This window comes from Hyla sarda, chromosome 8, assembly GCF_029499605.1.
Source record: "Hyla sarda isolate aHylSar1 chromosome 8, aHylSar1.hap1, whole genome shotgun sequence".
Classification (NCBI taxonomy): domain Eukaryota; kingdom Metazoa; phylum Chordata; class Amphibia; order Anura; family Hylidae; genus Hyla; species Hyla sarda.
This window is the reverse complement of record NC_079196.1, coordinates 64,772,025-64,791,198: the sequence shown is the minus strand read 5'-3', so window position 1 is coordinate 64,791,198 and position 19,174 is coordinate 64,772,025. Positions and strand designations below refer to the sequence as shown.

The following is a 19,174-nucleotide window of genomic DNA, read 5'->3' as shown; positions in this document are numbered from 1 at the left end:
CCCCGGAACTGACTCACCGAACCCCTGGGGTTCGATCGAACCCAGGTTAAGAACCACTATCTCATATCTATCTCACATTTATCTACCTCATATCTATCTATCTCACATCTATCTATCTCATATCTATCGATCTATCTATCTATCTCATATCTATCTATCATCTATCTATCTCACATCTATCTCATATCTATCTATCTATCTATCTATATATCCATCTTATATCTATCTATCTCACATCTATCTATCTATCTCATATCTATCTATCTATTTCATATTTATCTATCTCATATCTATCTATCTACCTCATATCTATCTATCTTATATCTATCTATCATCTATCTATCTATCTCACATCTATCTCATATCTATCTATCTATCTCATATCTATCTATCTATCTCATATCTATCTATCTCACATCTATCTATCTATCTAATATCTATCTATCTAACTCACATCTATCTATCTATCATCTATCTATCTATCCAATATCTATCTATCTATCTATCTAGTTCATATCTATCTATCTCTTATCTTTCTATCTCTCTATCTATCTATATATCTCATATCTATCATTTATCTATCTATCTATCATCTATCTATCTATCTAGTTCATATCTATCTATCTCTTATCTTTCTATCTCTCTATCTATCTATATATCTCATATCTATCATTTATCTATCTATCATCTATCTATCTATCCTCTATCATCTCACATCTATCTCATATCTATATATCCATCTATCTATCTCATATCTATCTATCTATCTATCTATCTATCTCACATCTATCTATCTAATATCTATCTCATATCTATCTATCTATATCATCTATCTATCACATATCTATCTATCTATCTATCTATCTAAATATCCAATAAGAACAGCACCTCCAAAAATGTCAAGAAAAAAAGAAATTGGGGTGCCCGCATATTCTGAACCTCGGTCCACTGGTTCCTCAATGCATACAAAATTATCGAAGCAGCACACCACAGGTTGAGTTCAAAAGAACGGTGTATTTATTCCATGATGTGAGAGACTACGTTTCTCCAGCCTCACGCTGGCTTTCTATCTATCTATCTATCTATCTATCTATCTATCTATATCATCTATCTATCTATATCATCTATCTATCACATATCTATCTATCTATCTATCTATCTATCTATCTGACGTTTATTCTAATAACACTTATCCTTATTCTTCCGGAGCTATTGTTCCTATGCATATCTCTTATCTGTAGAAGTATGAATACAAGACATGGGATCTAGTAAAGTACTGGCTTTGTGCTAGAAATGGCCACTAGAGGTCGCTAGCCTGAGGAAATATCCAGCACGATAGAGAGCGAGTGCCTGAACATTCCTCCTGCTAACCTTCCAGGCACAATACAATGCTGGGCAGCCCGGGACCCGGCAGTCAGGAGCGCACAGCCCCCAGTCTGTCAGTCCTGCTGCTTTATACGGGTACAACTCTCTCAGGGGAGACTCTCTAAGCTTTCACCTACAGACATAACCTGCCTGCAATTCCTCCTCTCACCTAACTTCATACCTTGCTTCACCCTGCATGTCTATGGAACAACCTGAGGAAGAAGAATAAAACCAGAGGGTGTGGGGTGCTGACTGACGTCATGTAGAGGCAAATATTAATGATGTCTTTCCTTGCAGTGACTACCTACGGGTCGGACTCAGGACTTAACCCATGCTGTGCTGCCTGGAAGACTTCAGCAAAAAAAAACAATTACGTGAGTAAACATTTTAACTTTCCCTCTCTCCCAGCCCGCCACTAGGGGGAGCTCTGGTGACACGCATGCGTCCTCAGCCCAGGTGATGGCAGAGAAAAAAGAGCCTGAGCACACAGCATCACTCCCAGGCTGGATGGAGGGGTCACTTCAATGTGTACAGTAAAAGTTAGTTCAGGAGAGACTCTGGATTATCACTCTGGACAATTGACATTTCATTTCTTTTTATTTATTTTCTTTATAAATATTTCTTTTTTTTTTTTTTATTTAAATAGCAACATTTGATGGATTTGATTTTATTTAGTAACTCCCTCTACTTCATAACTACATTGCAATGGTAAATGTTCATAGTCTGTGGGTGGGGCTGAGGAGTTAACCCATGCTGTGCCGCCTGGAGGACGAAAAAAAAAAAAAAAAGGAAAGAGACTGGGCTGAGTAAGGAACAAGATCTGGGTGAGGAGCATCAACAAACAAAACTACTGCTGCTGCAGCTGACACCACAACTACCAGTGAGCCTCTGCAGCCTGTCCCTACTGCTCCATAGCCAACAAAGGTAAGACCGCCGTCCAGCCTCCCCCTGATACTTAATGGACACGTTCTTTTATTGTCTGGCATTGCTCTGGGATGCAGGATGAGGATATTTTCTTCTATTCCGAATTTCTGACTTTTTTGTTTTGTTTCCCCTCCCTGTATAGAACAGCGGTCTTCAAACTGTGGCCCTCCAGCTGTTGCAAAACTACAATTCCCAGCATGCCCGGACAGCCGTTGGCTGTCCGGGCATGCTGGGAATTGTAGTTTTGCAACATCTGGAGGGCCACAGTTTGAAGACCACTGGATAACATAACAGGAATCCCTGGCAGATGGGGAAATCAATCCGGTGGCTTTAATAGCGAGTCACATGCTGTGTGACACAAACTATGGAGAAAAGTACTAGATGGGATCTGTCAGTTATAATAAGAGTCCATCCCTATGAATGCCCTGTGCTTAGTGCGTTGGCCACAACCCAGATTCCGCTTGGAAATAGGTTAAAGCTGCCTTGTATTGCCCTCAATACATCCGAACAGAGGATGGGATTATTGTGCTGTCTTTTGCTTTGCTGTGCATGAATTGTTTACATTGTGCATACTTATTGCTGTTTTTTGTATATGTGCTTTATGCAATTATTATTATTAAAGTCTTGTTTTAGATATCATGATGAGCTAATACAGTACTTGGCAAATAGGGTCACCTAAATGTGCTAAAAAAACTAGTGAAAAAGTGTTTAACGAGAACTTGATCTTTGTAAATATTTACCGTACGTGTTTGTTGCATCAGGTTGTTTTTGTTATGTTTTATGGTATCGCAGTAGGTTTGCCTGCAGCCTAGTTGGATTTCAGAGTAGATGTATAGGACATAACCTAGCACTTCTACATCTGACAAAGACAGCGCCGCTATATCCAGCAAAGTCAGTTCAGGTACATTTGATAAAACTCAATTCGGCTACATCTGGAAAAACACAACACAGTCATATCTGGCAAAGTCGGCTCAGCTACATATGAGCAATCTCAACTATGCTACATCTGACAAACACAGTGCTGTCATATCTGGCAACGTCAGCTCGGCTTACATATTATAAATATCAATTCTGCTGTATCGGACAAACACAGTGCAGCCATATCTGGCAAAGTCAGCTCAGGTACATATGATAAAACTCAATCCTGCTACATCTGACCAACACAGCGCTGCTATATCTGGCAAAGTCTGCTCGTTTATATAGGATAAAACTCAATCCTGCTACATCTGACCAACACAGCGCTGCTATATCTGGCAAAGTCAGCTCGTTTATATAGGATAAAACTCAACCCTGCTAAATCTAATAGACACAGAGCCGCAGCACTTTGCCAATTCAGCTTTGCTACGTCCAACAGACTGCACCGTGCTGCACCGTGTACCTATGTAATGTATTCTCTACTCCTCATAATGTCAGGAAGTGTTTTAATGCATCCTTAATGCACAATCACTTGACCTAGACCTGGGGGACAAACATCCTTTTCACAAATCACTGGCAAATGCCTACAGATTACTGCTTGCCGTGCAATGTCTACTGAACGCCCTACTGCTCTGTGACACACACAAATAATTAATGGGAATGCCCTATTTTTTTTTAGTTTTTTACACTTCGACACTTTACACGACATTTGACAATGAATATGATTAAAGGCAATGGCTAATAAAGTCAATATCTATACCTGGCTATGGTTGTCAAGGTCTCAACTCTGTTAGCATGTTGGGAAACAGATCTATTTTCATGTCAAGGCTCATATTTATTGGATGAGGGAGTACTAGGAGTGTCTCAGGTAATTAGGTATACGTGTGACGGATCCCCTGACCAAGGTGTATGAGGAATCATGTAAATTTAATAGACCTGTATCTAAGTATATTGGAGGAGAAGAAGGCCATGCAATCCTCTACTGGGATGCAATGTGTTAATCACACTTTGATGAAACCTGCTGTGCTGCGTAACCTTTCAAATATTGAGACTGATGTTACACATTTAGCAACTAAGTCTGAAATTAGATTTCCGGAGCTGTGTGTGATCTAGATTCAAAGTGAGACATTTGCCGTGTGCTTCAGGGAGGCTCGCTTTTTTGAACCCTGCAAATACTCGAGCAATATCTGCGCCTTAATGCCGGGCTGTTTGAAGTTTTGCTCTCTTTAGGTGATGATTAGGAGTTTCTGCGCAAGGGGAGGCGGGAACGCAGCGAGGTATCCCTTTTATACCATCAACAGCAGAAGCAAGAGCAAGTATGTGAGTCAAGGGCAACGGGAGGGAATGAAGGGAGCGTTGTAGAAAGGGAATATCAGATTGTGGTAGACTGGTTGGAAGGGCTAAAAATAAAGGTTTGCAGAAAGGTTCTTCAATGGGTCATTTGGAGGTTGCGAGCAAACCAAAATAAGCAAATAATAGACATTAACTGTAATTTAAATGCACAGTATTAAATTAGGCATTTATTTTTAGAGTTCTTGTGTAAGATAACGTAAGTGAAAATATTGAAGATTAAGGTCGTTGGGGACTTTTGAGTTATTTCACCTGTGCGGCACACTAGAGTGCACTAGGTACAGCTGGTCAACATGTATTAAGATGCCTGCGCCTTGTGATCAATGTTGGCTAATGGTTACATGGAACTTGGAGCTAATGTGGAGCGCACTAGGCAGTCAGTCCAGAACGACTGCCTGTGCCTTGTCCTGACTGGAGTGACTGTTGCGCAAAACTGCAACTTTTGCAAAAGTTGCACATCATAAATTAGTGTGTAAACAGTGCGTCTAGGAAAGCATGCAAAAACCACACCAAAAAATGCCCTCGCGATTCGCCAACTGTGCAAAAATATTGACCGATAAGGTCCTTGATAAGTGACCCCTTAAAGGGGTACTCTGGTGAAAAACATCTTACACACTATCCCCCTTATCCCCTAGTGCGGCACCCCGGTCATCCGTGCTCGGAAAGAAATCTGCTCCGTGACGGATGACTGCCGACTAAAGCCGCCACGCGCCCTCCATTCAGGTCTATGGGAAGAAGCATGACGGCTACTTACTAGCCGTCACACATCCTCCCATAGACATGAATGAAGGGGGCGTAGCGTGATGTCACGAACCTGGAAACACCACGCTTCAGTGTTCTGGACACCACTGCTGCCGGCCTGGAGATCGAGGGGGTCCCCAGCAGCGAGACCTCCGGGATCTAACATCTTATCCCCTTCAAGTTTATATATATATATAAATTACTCCCTAAGCACATTGGTCATGTCTTTCATGTTTCAAAGTAAAAACTAGAGGACTGTTTTCAGTTTTTATGTTGGTTTGAACAAGTCAGTCACCTGTATGGACGGACATATATTATATAACAAATCTTAGTGGTTAAAGTGGTATTCTTGAATCTGAATTTTTTTCATATGTTGCTGGTGGACTGCTAAAAATAAATGTTAAATGGGTACTCTCATTAAAAAAAAAATTATTAAATGTAAGATTATGTAAAAAGAAAATGTTTCTAATATATTTTATTTTTTAAAAATTGTGCTATGTGTTTTTTTTTCACGTTTGTAAACCTGGCCACTAGGTGTCACCCTATATGGCTCAGGATTACTTTTCCCCCCCTGACGTTCAGCACGTTCGGACCAACGCTGGCCAAGCAGCGTGGCACATCGTGATCCGGAACGCTTTCGCCCGTTTCCTCTCTCTCCTGCAGCTCGCGTGCTGCAATGAATGAGGAGAGGGAGATGCAGGCAGGCGGGGATATTTAAATTGTCATATACAAGCAGAGAGCGAGTACAGCGCTCGTGCGTGCGCCGGGCGCAAAATTTAAATATCCCCATCTGTCTGCATCTCCCTCTCCTCATTCATTGCAGCACGCGAGCTGCAGGAGAGAGAGGAGACGGGCGGAAGCGAGCCCCGGCCAGGCTTCAGATGACGTCGTGCCTGCCGGGGCCGCCCACTTCCTGCCCTCACCAGAGAGCTCAACTCTGAGCTCCTGAAGCTGTGCCACAAAAGGTATTTTTATGGGGATTTGGGGGGAAATAAAGACAGGGATAGACGTAGTTAGTGTCAGGGACAGATGGGGAGGGTGAATAGGGAAATGTTATTTAGTGATAGCTACTCTTTAAATGTTAAATTAATTCTCTGCAGCTCCCTATCCAGCAAATTCTGGTTTCCCCTCTACATTTGCAGCTGCTTTTGAGATGATGCTCAGCCAATAACTGGCTATAGTATTGGCTGAGGGGCAGGTCCTACTTCCATGCATCATCTCTAATGGTTATTGGAACAGTAGCTGCGAGGACCAAAGAAGTTATACATTGATCGTTTTTTATTTTTAGCTACATTCCCCCCCCTCCTCACAAGAAACATATGAAAATCTTTATGTCTCTATCGCCAATATCTCACAAAAAAATTACATATCAAAGCTGCTCATTGTCTTTTCCATCGTCCCAAAGGGAGGGTGTATATCCTCTCTTGCCTGCACTGTGATGAATCCTCCCCTCCCTTACTCTGCTGACTCACTGCTCTGGAGCCTAGCAGCCCTGCTCTGTAACCCTTTCCTCTCTGGTTTTATGCTGTACACTCACGCACACACACACACAATGATTATTGGAGATTGCCTGTACTCTAACACCAAAGACAATATGGTGAGTGTATAATTTATATCTTCCTAAATTAGTGCAAAAGTTAAGTGTTAAAAGTACCATAGTTTTTTTATGCATACATTTTCTGTTCCTATGTCACTCATGTGTATCATTCTTAGAGAGTCCTGTAATGCTGGGACTTGCAGTTTTGGAATGGTTGGAGGTACAGTGTTTGGATAACGCTTTTTACAGCAGTGTTGCCTTCAGCTGTGTGTCTACAGCTTTTGCAAAACTGCAACTCTCAGCATGCCCAGACATCCTTTGACTGTCCAGGCATTCTTTCAGTTGTAGTTTTGCAACAGCTGGAGGCACATGTTTGGTAAAACTCTGTGTTACAGCAGTGTTGCTGCAGGTTGTGTTCCTCCTGCAGAATTGTCAATCAGTCATCTCATGTCCATGACCCTTGGACACGCTGATGCTGCTGTGGGACTCATCAGTGTCCCAGGAGGTATGAGGACCCCTAGTGGTAGGATTTTCATGCCAGTTTTCTCTAATAAAATGTGAATTTTTTTTTTTTTAAGGAAGTATATTAGAAAAACTGCTGTTTTGCCAAGATGTACAACATATAAAAAGTTTTTAAATCTGAAGTGCCCATTTAAAATAAGACATCTACAGCAAAAGATAGTTTTTATGGTATATAGTTGTACTGAAACACAGACAACTAGCCAAGCATAAATGCCAAAAGGATGTCCTTAGGCATATGTTTGGCTATATGGGCACAGGGGTGGGACTAGGATATTTCTCTTGCATAAATGCAGACGATAGATCCTGTAGTGATTGCCATCTGTCTACAGTTTATAGATAGATCTATATTTTGTTTTTCTGCAATAAATTGATGGTAAGCTCTGCATTTAAGCAATCCACTTTTGGTATATCTTTTGGCAAGTTTTTATGCTTTGTTAATCTCATTATATACTCATTTATTTTGTATGTGCTGCATTTTATGGTGCCATATAAGCATTTTATTGTGCCATCTAAGTAAACTTTTACATACCCAGTAGGCTATTTAGTGTAAGGCTATATACTTACAATTGTTTTAGAGATCTATAATAATACATCATAAATAGTAGCCCATGGGTCCATGCTATACATATGTGTGATTCAAACTTACAGTCATGGCCGTAAATGTTGGCACCCCTGAAATTTTTCAAGAAAGTGAAGTGTTTCTCACAGAAAAGGATTGCAGTAACAAAAGTTTTGCTATACACATGTTTATTCCCTTTGTGTGTATTGGAACTAAACCAAAAAAGGGAGGGAAAAAAAAGCAAATTGGACATAATGTCACACCAAACTCCATAAATGGGCTGGACAAAATTATTGGCACCCTTAACTTAAAATTTGGTTGCACACCCGTTGGAGAAAATAACTGAAATCAGTCGATTCCTTTAACCATCAATAAGCTTCTTACACCTCTCAGCCGGAATGTTGGACCACTCTTCCTTTGCAAACTGCTCTAGGTTTTTCATATTGGAAGAGGGCCTTGTTCCCAACAGCAATTTTAAGATCTCTCCACACGTGTTCAATGGGATTTAGATCTGGACTCATTGCTGGCCACTTCAGAACTCTCCAGCACTTTGTTGCCATCCATTTCTGGCTGTGTTTTTATGTATGTTTGGGGTCATTGTCCTGCTAGAAGACCCAAGATCTCGGACGCAAACCTAGCTTTCTGAGACTGGGCTGTACACTGCGACCCAAAATCCATTGGTAATCCTCATATTTCATGACGCCTTGCACACATTCAAGACACCCAGTGCTAGAGGTAGCAAAACAACCCCAAAACACCATTGAACCTCCACCATATTTCACTGTAGGTATTGTGTTCTTTTCTTTGTAGGCCTCATTCCATTTTTGGTAAACAGTAGAATGATGTGCTTTACCAAAGAGCTCTATCTGAGTCTCATCTGTTCACTAGATGTTTTCACAGAAGGATGTAGTCTGGCAAAATGTAGTCTTACTTTTTTATGTCTCTGTGTCAGCAGTGGGGTCCTCGTGGGTCTCCTGCCATAGCGTTTCATTTAGTTCAAATGTCGATGGATAGTTTGCGCTGACCCTGATGCTCTCTGAGCGTGCAGGACAGCTTGAATATCTTTTGAACTTGTTCGGGGCTGCTTATCCACCATCCGGACTATAGTGCGATGACACCTTTCATACATTTTTCTCTTCCATCCACTCGAAGGGAGATTAGCTACAGTGCCATGGGTTGCAAAGCTCTTGATAATGTGCACTGTGGACAAAGGCAAATCTAGATCTCTGTAGATGGACTTGTAACCTTGAGATTGTTGATATTTTCCCACAATTTTGGTTCTCAAGTCCTCAGACAGTTCTCTTCTCTTCTTTCTGTTGTCAATGCTTACTGTGGCACTCACAGACACACAATGCAAATACTAAGTGAACTTCTCTCCTTTTTATCTGCTTTCAGGTGTGATTTTTATATTGCCCACACCTGTTCCTTGCCCCAGGTGTGTTTAAAGGAGCATCACATGCGTGAAACAATCTTATTTTTCCACCATTTTGAAAGGGTGCCAATAATTTTGAGCAGCCCATTTTTGGAGTTTGGTGTGACATTATGTCCAATTTGCTTTTTTTCCTCCCTTTTTTTTGGTTTTGTTCCAATACACACAAAGGGGATAAACATGTGTATAGCAAAACATGTGTTACTGCAATCCTTTTCTGTGAGAAATACTTAATTTTCTTGAAAAATTTCAGGGGAGCCAACAATTACGGCCATGACTGTAAGTGATTACAGAGTGATTACACAGTTACATCCAGGGACTCACAGGTGACGTCTACAATTTCCTTCAGTCACAGCTCATCTCCACAGAACCTGCCAAACATCTTAGGCTCTGCACTTTTCCAGCCCCCTCCTTACCTTTCTAGAAACTATACAGTTCAAACCACTAATGCCCCCTTTGTGTCCCAGGCAGTTAAGTGGATAGATGAGTGAGCTGGGTTGGAAGTGGTAGGTTGGTTGGTCATTTCAGTAAGAAGACAGGTCCCCCCATTATGTAGTTTCCCCCATTAAGTAGGTGCCTCTAGTATGTAGTTTCCCCAGTGTATAGGCTCCCCCAGTAGTTAGATTTTTCCTGTAGATAGTAGGTAGTGTTTCCCTATATATAGCCCCCAATAGTTAGGTTTCTGATGTAGATAGCGCACCTGTAGGTAAGTCCACCTGTAGATAAGCCCCAGTAGATTGGATTTCATCACCATTTCAGCTCCCATCTCCTCAATAGTCACTGGTGCTCTTCTATCTTCATGGACATGGCACAGGCAGCTGTATGCCTGGAGCCTGTAGAGGTCTTGGAGCATCCCTTCCTTTGGAACGTACATGAGTGACTTCATCCTACGTTTGTGCAGCCTGAAGGGATTCCACAGATCTATAGTAGCTAAAGGCATAAAGCTGTCTACAACCTTAGATGTTCATCCATATAAAAGCATTGTTCAGGCAAGTAATCCATCATACAACTGTATGAGTGTCCTGAGGATGCCCATACAGTTAAAAGGGGCTCAAGAGGGCTATTAAAACCATAAAACCACCCACTTGTGTATGCTCCTGATTTCCTTGTTCTTACAAGAAGATATGTATATGTTAATTTGTACCTAAAAATAAAATTTCTTTATATAGAAAAGTAAGGAGTGGATGAAGCACTGGTTGGCATAAGCACAGGAGGCTGCAATTCCTTAATAGTTTCATCATTTCAAAGTCACATTGTGGGCTGCAATGTTCTGCGGTTTGTTTACTGTATGTGGTTTGGTCAATTGCTTTAGATGTACAGTAGATCAAGTAGAAACCTGGATATGTATAGAATTATATTTCTCCTTGACAAGCTCCTTAAAAATAGATTGTGATTAATCGTGTCTGTGAGAATTGTTAATTTTACCTTAGCATCACACCTTTCCCTCCCCTTGACATACATTTCACATGGAAGTGTTTCTGTTTAATGATTTATTGACTCTTACATTAAGAAAGCATTGCTGTATACCAGACATGTACAATATCTAGTCCAATAGTGCATCTATAGCAAGAGCCATAAGAGAACATATTGGGGGTAATGAATAATAAGTGTTGGTAGTGGCAAATTCTAAAACTTAGTCGTTTAAAGTGTCTGCAACACGGAGACTCATGTGGCCTTACTGGGCAAAGGTCGGAGTTCATCAGAGAAAAAGAAGAGCATTTATATACATGTCTGGTCCGTAAAATATCATTTATGATTTCTCTGGTTTATACATGACCCCTCCATGACTAAAAATTAAATAACTAAACTAAAACATGTTTATCAACTATTCTAAATAGTAATTTTTTTTGTTGTGCTATTGCAGGGATACTCAACTACTTCTAAGGGTATGTTCACACTGCGGAATCTCTGCATGCAGAATTCCACGAGGGGAAAAGGTATGAAAGCTCGGAATTTTTTTAAGGGCAGGAGGGGTGTAAGGAGTGGTTAGGGAATATAATCTGAGTTAGTTTAGAAAATATGGTTTGATGACAGGTACTCTTTAGTCATTTTCCCAACCTGTAGCTCTCCAGCTGTTGCAAACTACTACTCCCGTCATACATTGACAGCAGGGCTGTAGTTTTGCAACAACTGAAGAACTACAGGTTGGAAACCACAACTGCCGCCCTGAGAATACTCACCTATCTTGAGTCCACCGCTCTTTTAGTCAGGCCTGGCCAGAGCCGAGTGATGCAGGCAGTTGTAAACACGCTGTCTGAATCATAGGGAAAGCGTTGAGTGCCCGGACAGGAAGCAGAGTGTTTCTTCGCTTTGACCAGTGCTCAGCTATTCAGTTGTATGAGTGTCTTAAAGGTACAGCTTCAATTGAATGCAGAGAGATTGGATCCTTCCTCTTGTCGGTTCTCCACACTGGCTGGGGGAGGCAGGAGGCTGTAAGGTGAAGGTGCTGCTTGCAGATCTGAACAATCGGTGGCTGAGGTGTGGGTTTGGACTGGAGTCCACCAGTGTACCCTTGTGGTAGTGTGAAGCCAGCCTAAGGCCATGTTCACACAGTGTAAAATGAATAGCAAAATACGTTTGTAAGATAGGAATAAAAATTGTCTATATTTTTCAGGTAATAAAAAACACCATGACAGTCAATGGACAGTCAAAAGCAGTAGTCAGTGCACACACTGTTTAAATAGGTTCTGTAAATCCATCGATGGAATTAAAGAGGTTCCATTTAATATTGTATGGTATCCTGTCTTCCAAACCTGGTGCTGTTTTCCATGATTGTAACTATAATAAAGTAATGGTTTGTTCCCCAGAAATGCATATGCACCCCTTTTGTGTTTTGAGCATCTCTGTCTTTAGTGTTATGGGATCCAATAGTTTAAAATCTTATTAAGAAAAAAAAATAATAACAAAAAAAAAAATATATATATATATATATATATTTGATTAAAAAAAACTGCTGTATGTGACACTAGACTTATGACCCTATTAAATGGGGCAATTATCAATCCAAACAGGTCAACAATCTAAAGAGCAAGCAAAGGTTAAGTCATCAACTGCTTAATTTTGACCTGTCGGAAATCCATCCCTCATTGGCTACACATTTTCTCCTGCACTAGGGCATGTGTAACAAGTGCCAATTTAAGAGATCAGTGTTTATTGAGTTTCAAACAAATGGGACAGTTCAAACAATTGGGACAGGTCCTGTCTATTGTTGTCTAATGTACATGGGTCCTGCTGGAAAGCATATCAGTAAATGCTGTTAAAACAGTTTAGGAAAGATGGCAGCCCCCATAATAATGCACCAAAAAATTTAAACAATTACAGTCAGAAAATAGAAACAGATTAGAAAGAAAAACATGTTTCACTATCTGGATCTAGATATAAAAATGTGTATTGTGGGAGTTAATCATAGTATAAAACATAGCACTCGGTTATTATAACTGCTGGTAAGAACATCGATTATTCACAAATATGGAAATAATTTGATTCACAGAATTTATCCAACAGGAGGAAGAAATATAATAAGGAGGCGCTGTGTACGCTGAGTCCCGGAGTAATCTTCAGTATCCTGAAGAGCATCTTAAGAAATCAGTTTCTAAGTATGCTTACAGCAAATCATCTCTGCAAACATCTCACAGCAATATTACAGAGCACATTGCTGCCGTCATATGATTGGCGTGAAATGACCATATTTAATATGTAATACGGCGGAGAGCTGTGTCATCACGTTTTATGATTGTCTTCTAGTTCATGACATAGAATGTATATAGGTGATCCTATCACACCCGTCCCATCCGTCTGCAGAAATGCTGAACCCAGGGAATTGGATCACTTATCTTCTTTATTCATATCCTTCTGCCTGTAACACATAATTCCTGTTTTAAACACATTACTGGAGCATAAACACATCATGACAACACACGCTCAAGGGTATATATATCAAATACTCCATTTGTAGCAATTACACCTTTACAGATACTTGTGGATACTTTGCAGATACAAGCTTTCTATTTTTCATATAGTAGTGTTAAATGAAAACGTTATTTCGTAGTCCAAGATTAGGAAAAAGGTATTGTAGCTAATTACAATTCACGTAAATAGAGAAAATCAGCAATACTAGATATCTCCTAGGGGCAGACATAGATCATGAACTTACATGTACTATACCCCTTCCCAGTGATGTAAGTTTTTCTTTCTGACCTCGTGGTGGAGATGATCCCACAAGAAGATTAAGATTTGGCCATTATGACTATAAATACTGCAAATACTGTAAATATATTTCATTTAGAAGAATGCTTTAGTTTGTTGTACTGCTGAATGATAGTATTTTTATCCGTTTACGGTGACCACAGGGAACTTATAGAAGCACTAATTTGATTTAAAAATGCAACCGCTTTTTATTAAATTAAAGACACTTCTGAGTCTTTAATAAAAATGTTGCTAACTTTTGCTTGTACAGTCTCTACAATGTACTTTATGAGCACTATTTTCTCTATTTAGATGGATTTTTCTAACGTGTACAGCCCACATGAGTCCCCCCTGTAGACTGGCTTGCATATGCTCTCCTCTTTTGCTCCAGCCTGTGTGAACTTTCTTTCAGGGTTTCTCCCCCCCCCCCCCCCTCCTCCATCTACTGTCTAAGATGGTGTATAATGTCCCCCTGCTATCTCTTAGAGAGCAGATTGTCATTAAATCCATCCAACATACAGAGCATCCCTGCCTCTGTCCCCTCTGGCCGCTCACAGTGCGCTCACATGAGTGAAGGATCCCCCATGAATATTTATGAGATGGGCGGGCATATGAGGACAGAGGCAGAGAATCCCTGTATGCTGGCTCCCGCCTCCATTGCACATAAGACGGTATTACCCTATTAGCAACAGACCCTAATACTGCTTGCATCTCCTGAATGGTTACACTGATCAGAGTTAGTTATACCTCACTTTAATCAGGTTCACCCACACTATAATACTGTTGTGAATTGGGTTTAATGCTGTCAGTTTCCCTTTAAACTTAGGCTTATCCATTGTAATCTTCTTGACTCACCCACCTTCTATGTCGGTTCGAGCAGGAAATATGGGGAGCAGCAATTATGCAGATCTACCATAAAAATTGAATTGGGTATTGATAAGTGAAAAGGAATTTAAAATGGATCCAGCAATTCCAGTAAAACATCGATTTTATTCGTTATTGAACAGCATATAATACTTTTTTGCAGATAGCACTAACAGCACACCACCTAGCCAGTGAGACATACAGGGTAAGCACAAGTGTTATGGTGATCAAGAGCATGCATGCGGTCAAAACGCATCCATGTTGCTGTGTCTCACTGGCTAGGTGGTGTGCTGTGAGTGCTATCTGCAAAAAAGTATTATATGCTGTTCAATAACGAATAAAATCGATGTTTTACTGGAATTGCTGGATCCATTTCGAATTCCTTTATACATTACGTATCAAGCTGGTCCAGGCTGAGGATCCATGTAAGACCATTGGGAGGTGAGCTGAAGATTGACAGCAGCAGGCCCCCCCCCGTTTATACAGCAGCAGGGCCCCCCGCCCATTTAGACAGCAGCAGGGCCCCCCTTTAGACAGCAGCAGCCCCCCCGTTTAGACAGCAGCAGGGCCCCCCGTTTAGACAGCAGCAAGGCCCCCCCGTTTAGACAGCAGCAGGGCTCCCCCTTTAGACAGCAGCAGGCCCCCCCGTTTACAGAGCAGCAGCCCCCCCTTTAGACAGCAGCAGCCCCCCCCCCCTATTAGACAGCAGCAGGGGCCCCCCTTCAGACAGCAGCAGGCCCCCCCTTAAGACAGCAGCAGCCCCCCCTTTAGACAGCAGCAGGGCCCCCCTTTAGACAACAGCAGCAGCCCCCCCCCTTTAGACAGCAGCAGGGCCCCCCTTTAGACAGCAGCAGCCCCCCCTTAGACAGCAGCAGCCCCCCCCATTTAGACAGCAGCAGGGCCCCCCTTTAGACAGCAGCAGCCCCCCCCCTTTAGACAGCAGCAGGCCCCCCCCTTTAGACAGCAGCAGGACCCCCCTTTAGACAGCAGCGGGGGCCCCCTCTGTTTAGACAGCAGCAGGATTCCCCCTTTAGACAGAAGCAGGCCCCCCCGTTTAGAGAGCAGCAGCCCCCCCACTTTTAGACAGCAGCAGGCCCCCCCTATTAGACAGCAGCAGGGCCCCCCCTTCAGACAGCAGCAGACCCCCCTTTAGACAGCAGCAGCCCCCCCCCTTTAGACAGCAGCAGGGCCACCCGTTTAGACATAAGTAGCAGCCCCCTCCTTGCAGGCAGCTCACCTCCTCTGTCGGGTGCTGGTGCTGCCGCTCTGCTGCCCTGTTCTCCCGTCCTCCGGTCCGAATCGTGTCGTCCTATGGAGGAGTATGTGACATACACGTCACTCTGCTTCCTCCGTAGCATTACGCTGGGCGCAGGGGAGGAGGCAAGGGGGCGTGTGTGTCACATGCTCCTCCATGGAACACTATGATGCGGACGGGAGGATGAAAGAACGGGACAGCAGAGTGGCACCAGGTATCGGGCATGGTATCGGGGACATTAAACGAGTCCCCGATACCATGCAAATGGCTAGTATTGGCCCCGATACCGATACCAGTATCAGTATCGGGACATCCCTAGTATACACACAAACAAACTTTGTCTCTAGGTAAGCCTGTTAATGTCTTCCAATGGCTCTCGAGGATGTATGAAGCTGTGTGGAGGTTGTGTATGTATTAGGCCTTAGGCATATATTTTGAATTCAATATAACAAAACTTTGATAAATTGATAATAATAATAAAACATACATGCATGATACAGAGCTAACATTTCCTTTTTGCCTTTATAGTGTTTCTCGAGACAATTCCCTACCAAATGAAAGTTGCTCTTGCTCTAATTTACATACATTCTTTGATGTTTAAACACCTTTTCCTGAGCAAAGTAAGCAAGTAGTACTATTTTCCTTAAATACATGGCTGTACAACAAAGAGAAAAGGGAATAAATATCAACTTATTCAGTAAATTTAAGGAGATGGTATAGTAAATTCAGCCGTGTAACATTATGGGAGAGTTTTGCAATAAAAAATAGTTGCTTCCCTAGAGAAATATACATTTTGCTTTTAGAGGTTCAAATCCCAATGATAATATTATTGCTGCAGATTTCAGCTTTAAGCAGAAGAATTGTAACTTAGCCATTGGCCCTCATTTACTTAGAAAATCGGGTTGTAAGTCTATGTTGCTTTCTCACCCGATTGCTTTTTTCCCCTGATATTTATTATTATGTCGCATCCTGTTTGTCGCACTGGGTTTTGTTGGTTTTGGTTTCCAACTCCTCTGAGTTGTCAGGAAAAAATCCACAACAATTCAACATATTCGGGTCGGAAACCTTTATAAATAAGTGGGAAAGCTCAGAAATGTCGGGTTACGCCCCTTTTTCGGGTTTGGGACAATCCACATCGGGTCCGTCGGGAAAAAATGTTACATCGTGTCGCAGACTGGCGCACGATGTCTGCGACATGTCGCAGACAAAGATGCGCCAAAAAAAAAAACGACAAAACAAGTCGGGTTTAGAATAGTAAATGAGGGCCATTGTGTAAGAATGAGATGTTTTACTTTACACATGTCCATCCAGTTCAGATCAACAATTTTTCTTCAGAATCTAGTGACTATACAGCAATGTCCGGAATCCCCATAGAGAATGAACTGGCTGCACGTGCATGTTACATTCATACAGTGGACATTTGTCCTTTCATCTCATGATCAATAGTGATCCTACCACCAATCCACCAGTTATTCTTTATCCTGTGGATAGGGGCTAACTTTCCATAATCATAATACCCATTTAACTGTGTAAGGCCCACATACAATCGAGGCAGCTTATGTGGCTGCTTTGGGACCTCTTGAGATAGAAGGCCTGGCCAGGATTTAATGAATGGTGAGAACCTACTCATAGATCCCATATTCCATGGGTGCATAAGGTGGGAGAATCAACCAAAGGATCATAACAATAATAATGGCCCAGATTTACTAGTATCATCTAGTTCCACAATGATGCCACATTAGGGTTTTTGTTTCTAATCCTTTAAAGGGGTACTCCGCTGCTAGACATCTTATCACTTATCCAAAGGATAGGGGATAAGATGTCTGAGCGCAGGTATCCCGTTGCCGGGTTCCAGCGGCAGTGGTCGTGACATGACGGCCATGCCCCCTCGAGACTTCACGCCATGCCCCTCCCATAGACATGAATGGAGGGGGCATGATGTCACGAGGGGGCATGGTCGTGACATCACGATTACGGCCTCCAGTTCCGAGCATTCTGAACAAAAAATGTTCAGAACGCTGGAGCACCGGAGTACCCCTTTAAAATGTATTATCTATCTTCTTGCTGCGAAGTGTATTTGGCTTGTTTTTACCTTCCTGTCTTAGTGTACTATTTTACACCAAGATGAGCCAAATTCAGCCACTTACACCACCTATGTAGAAACTGACCAAATCTAGTTGGTCAGATTAGTGAATAGCACATGTTGGAGACTCTGCCAAGAAATCCCTCATAAATCTATTGGGAAAGCAAAAAACACCATGACACATTTTCGTGATTTCGTGGAAAGTTGACGAGAAAAGTGCAAGTGCACAGAAAAATTGACGATAGATAGATATGAGATAGATAGACAGATAATAGATGTACAGATAGAGGTGAACATTTTGAAATGATTTTCTCCTTAAGGGTGTATTCACACGTACAGTATTCTGCACAGATTTGATACGCAGGATTTGAAGCTGTGTTCAGTCATTTAGTTTACATTGAAATCTGCAGCAGAAAATCCTGCGCATCAAATCTGCGGAGAATACTGTACGTGTGAATAAACCATTAATCCTTTGCTTGAAAACGAAAAAATGCATTTATTGTGGTCTGCCCATGAAATAGTTAAAGCAATTATTTTTATTGTATTTGAAGCATTGTGCCTGTTTCTCCCACGTGAGCAGCATGTGTCAGAAATGACTTAACAGCAGGCTCCTACTGCATGACATGATATTCCACACTCTTTTGTTGCCTGCAGTCCAATATTAACTTGGCAAAGAAAAGCCACAAATAGAAGCACTGAGCGCCTTTAACTTGCAGTGGTGCTGGTTTTTCTCAATAGAAAAAAAGGCGCTCCGCTTCGTATGATAAAAAGAGTGATATAAGTCTTCACATAGGAGGTCATTGCTATTTAGGTAGCGTTTGGTAGAAAAGACTGTAGCGATAGGCTCGCTGGTGTCTGCTGGCAGCGTATGATCTTATGAGTGAGCTCCAGATGGGCTTTTATGAGGATTACGCTGATCTATACATATTGTACAATACTTTTGCTTGCATTGATTTTTGCTTTAACATCAATAAATCATTTGGAAAATTCAGCTGGCATCTGGAGTGTATGTTTTTTTTATATTACTCGGAGCTTATCTTTCAGCATAATAAAGCCTTTAAAGTCATTAGTTGTTTTACTAGAGGATATTTAATTATTTAACCCCTTAAGGACACAGCCCATTTTCACCTAAAGGACAGAGCATTTTTTGCACATCTGACCACTGTCGGTCTGTCACTTTAAGCATTAATAACTCTGGGATGCTTTTACTTTTCATTCTGATTCCGAGATAGTTTTTTCGTGACATATTCTACGATGTGTCAGTGGTAAATTTTCGTCGATACTTGTATAAGTTCTTGGTGAAAAATTCAAAAATTTGATGAAAAATTTGAAAATTTTCAAATTTTTTTTTTTACTTTGAAACTCTGTTTAAAAAGAAAATTAACATACAAATAAATTATATATTGATTCGCATATACAATATGTCTACTTTATATTTGCATCAT

At 41.5% G+C, this 19,174-nt stretch overlaps 1 protein-coding gene across 5 annotated transcripts in view; it reads left to right on the top strand.

Annotated features, from left to right (window-relative positions):
• Positions 1-1,328: 1,328 nt before the first annotated feature.
• The window catches only part of ZNF385B (zinc finger protein 385B), a 628,650-nt gene continuing 610,804 nt past the window's right edge, over positions 1,329-19,174 (top strand). The window contains exons 1-2 of one of the 5 annotated variants that reach the window (XM_056536591.1): positions 1,329-1,461; positions 1,663-1,739. In XM_056536591.1, coding sequence (XP_056392566.1) covers positions 1,697-1,739 — 43 coding nt within the window. In that variant the 5' untranslated portion in view covers positions 1,329-1,461; positions 1,663-1,696. Of the gene's footprint in view, positions 2,290-4,501; positions 4,521-19,174 lie in introns of those variants that run through there. The other 4 variants (XM_056536593.1, XM_056536595.1, XM_056536592.1 and 1 more) reach the window with 4 other exon arrangements.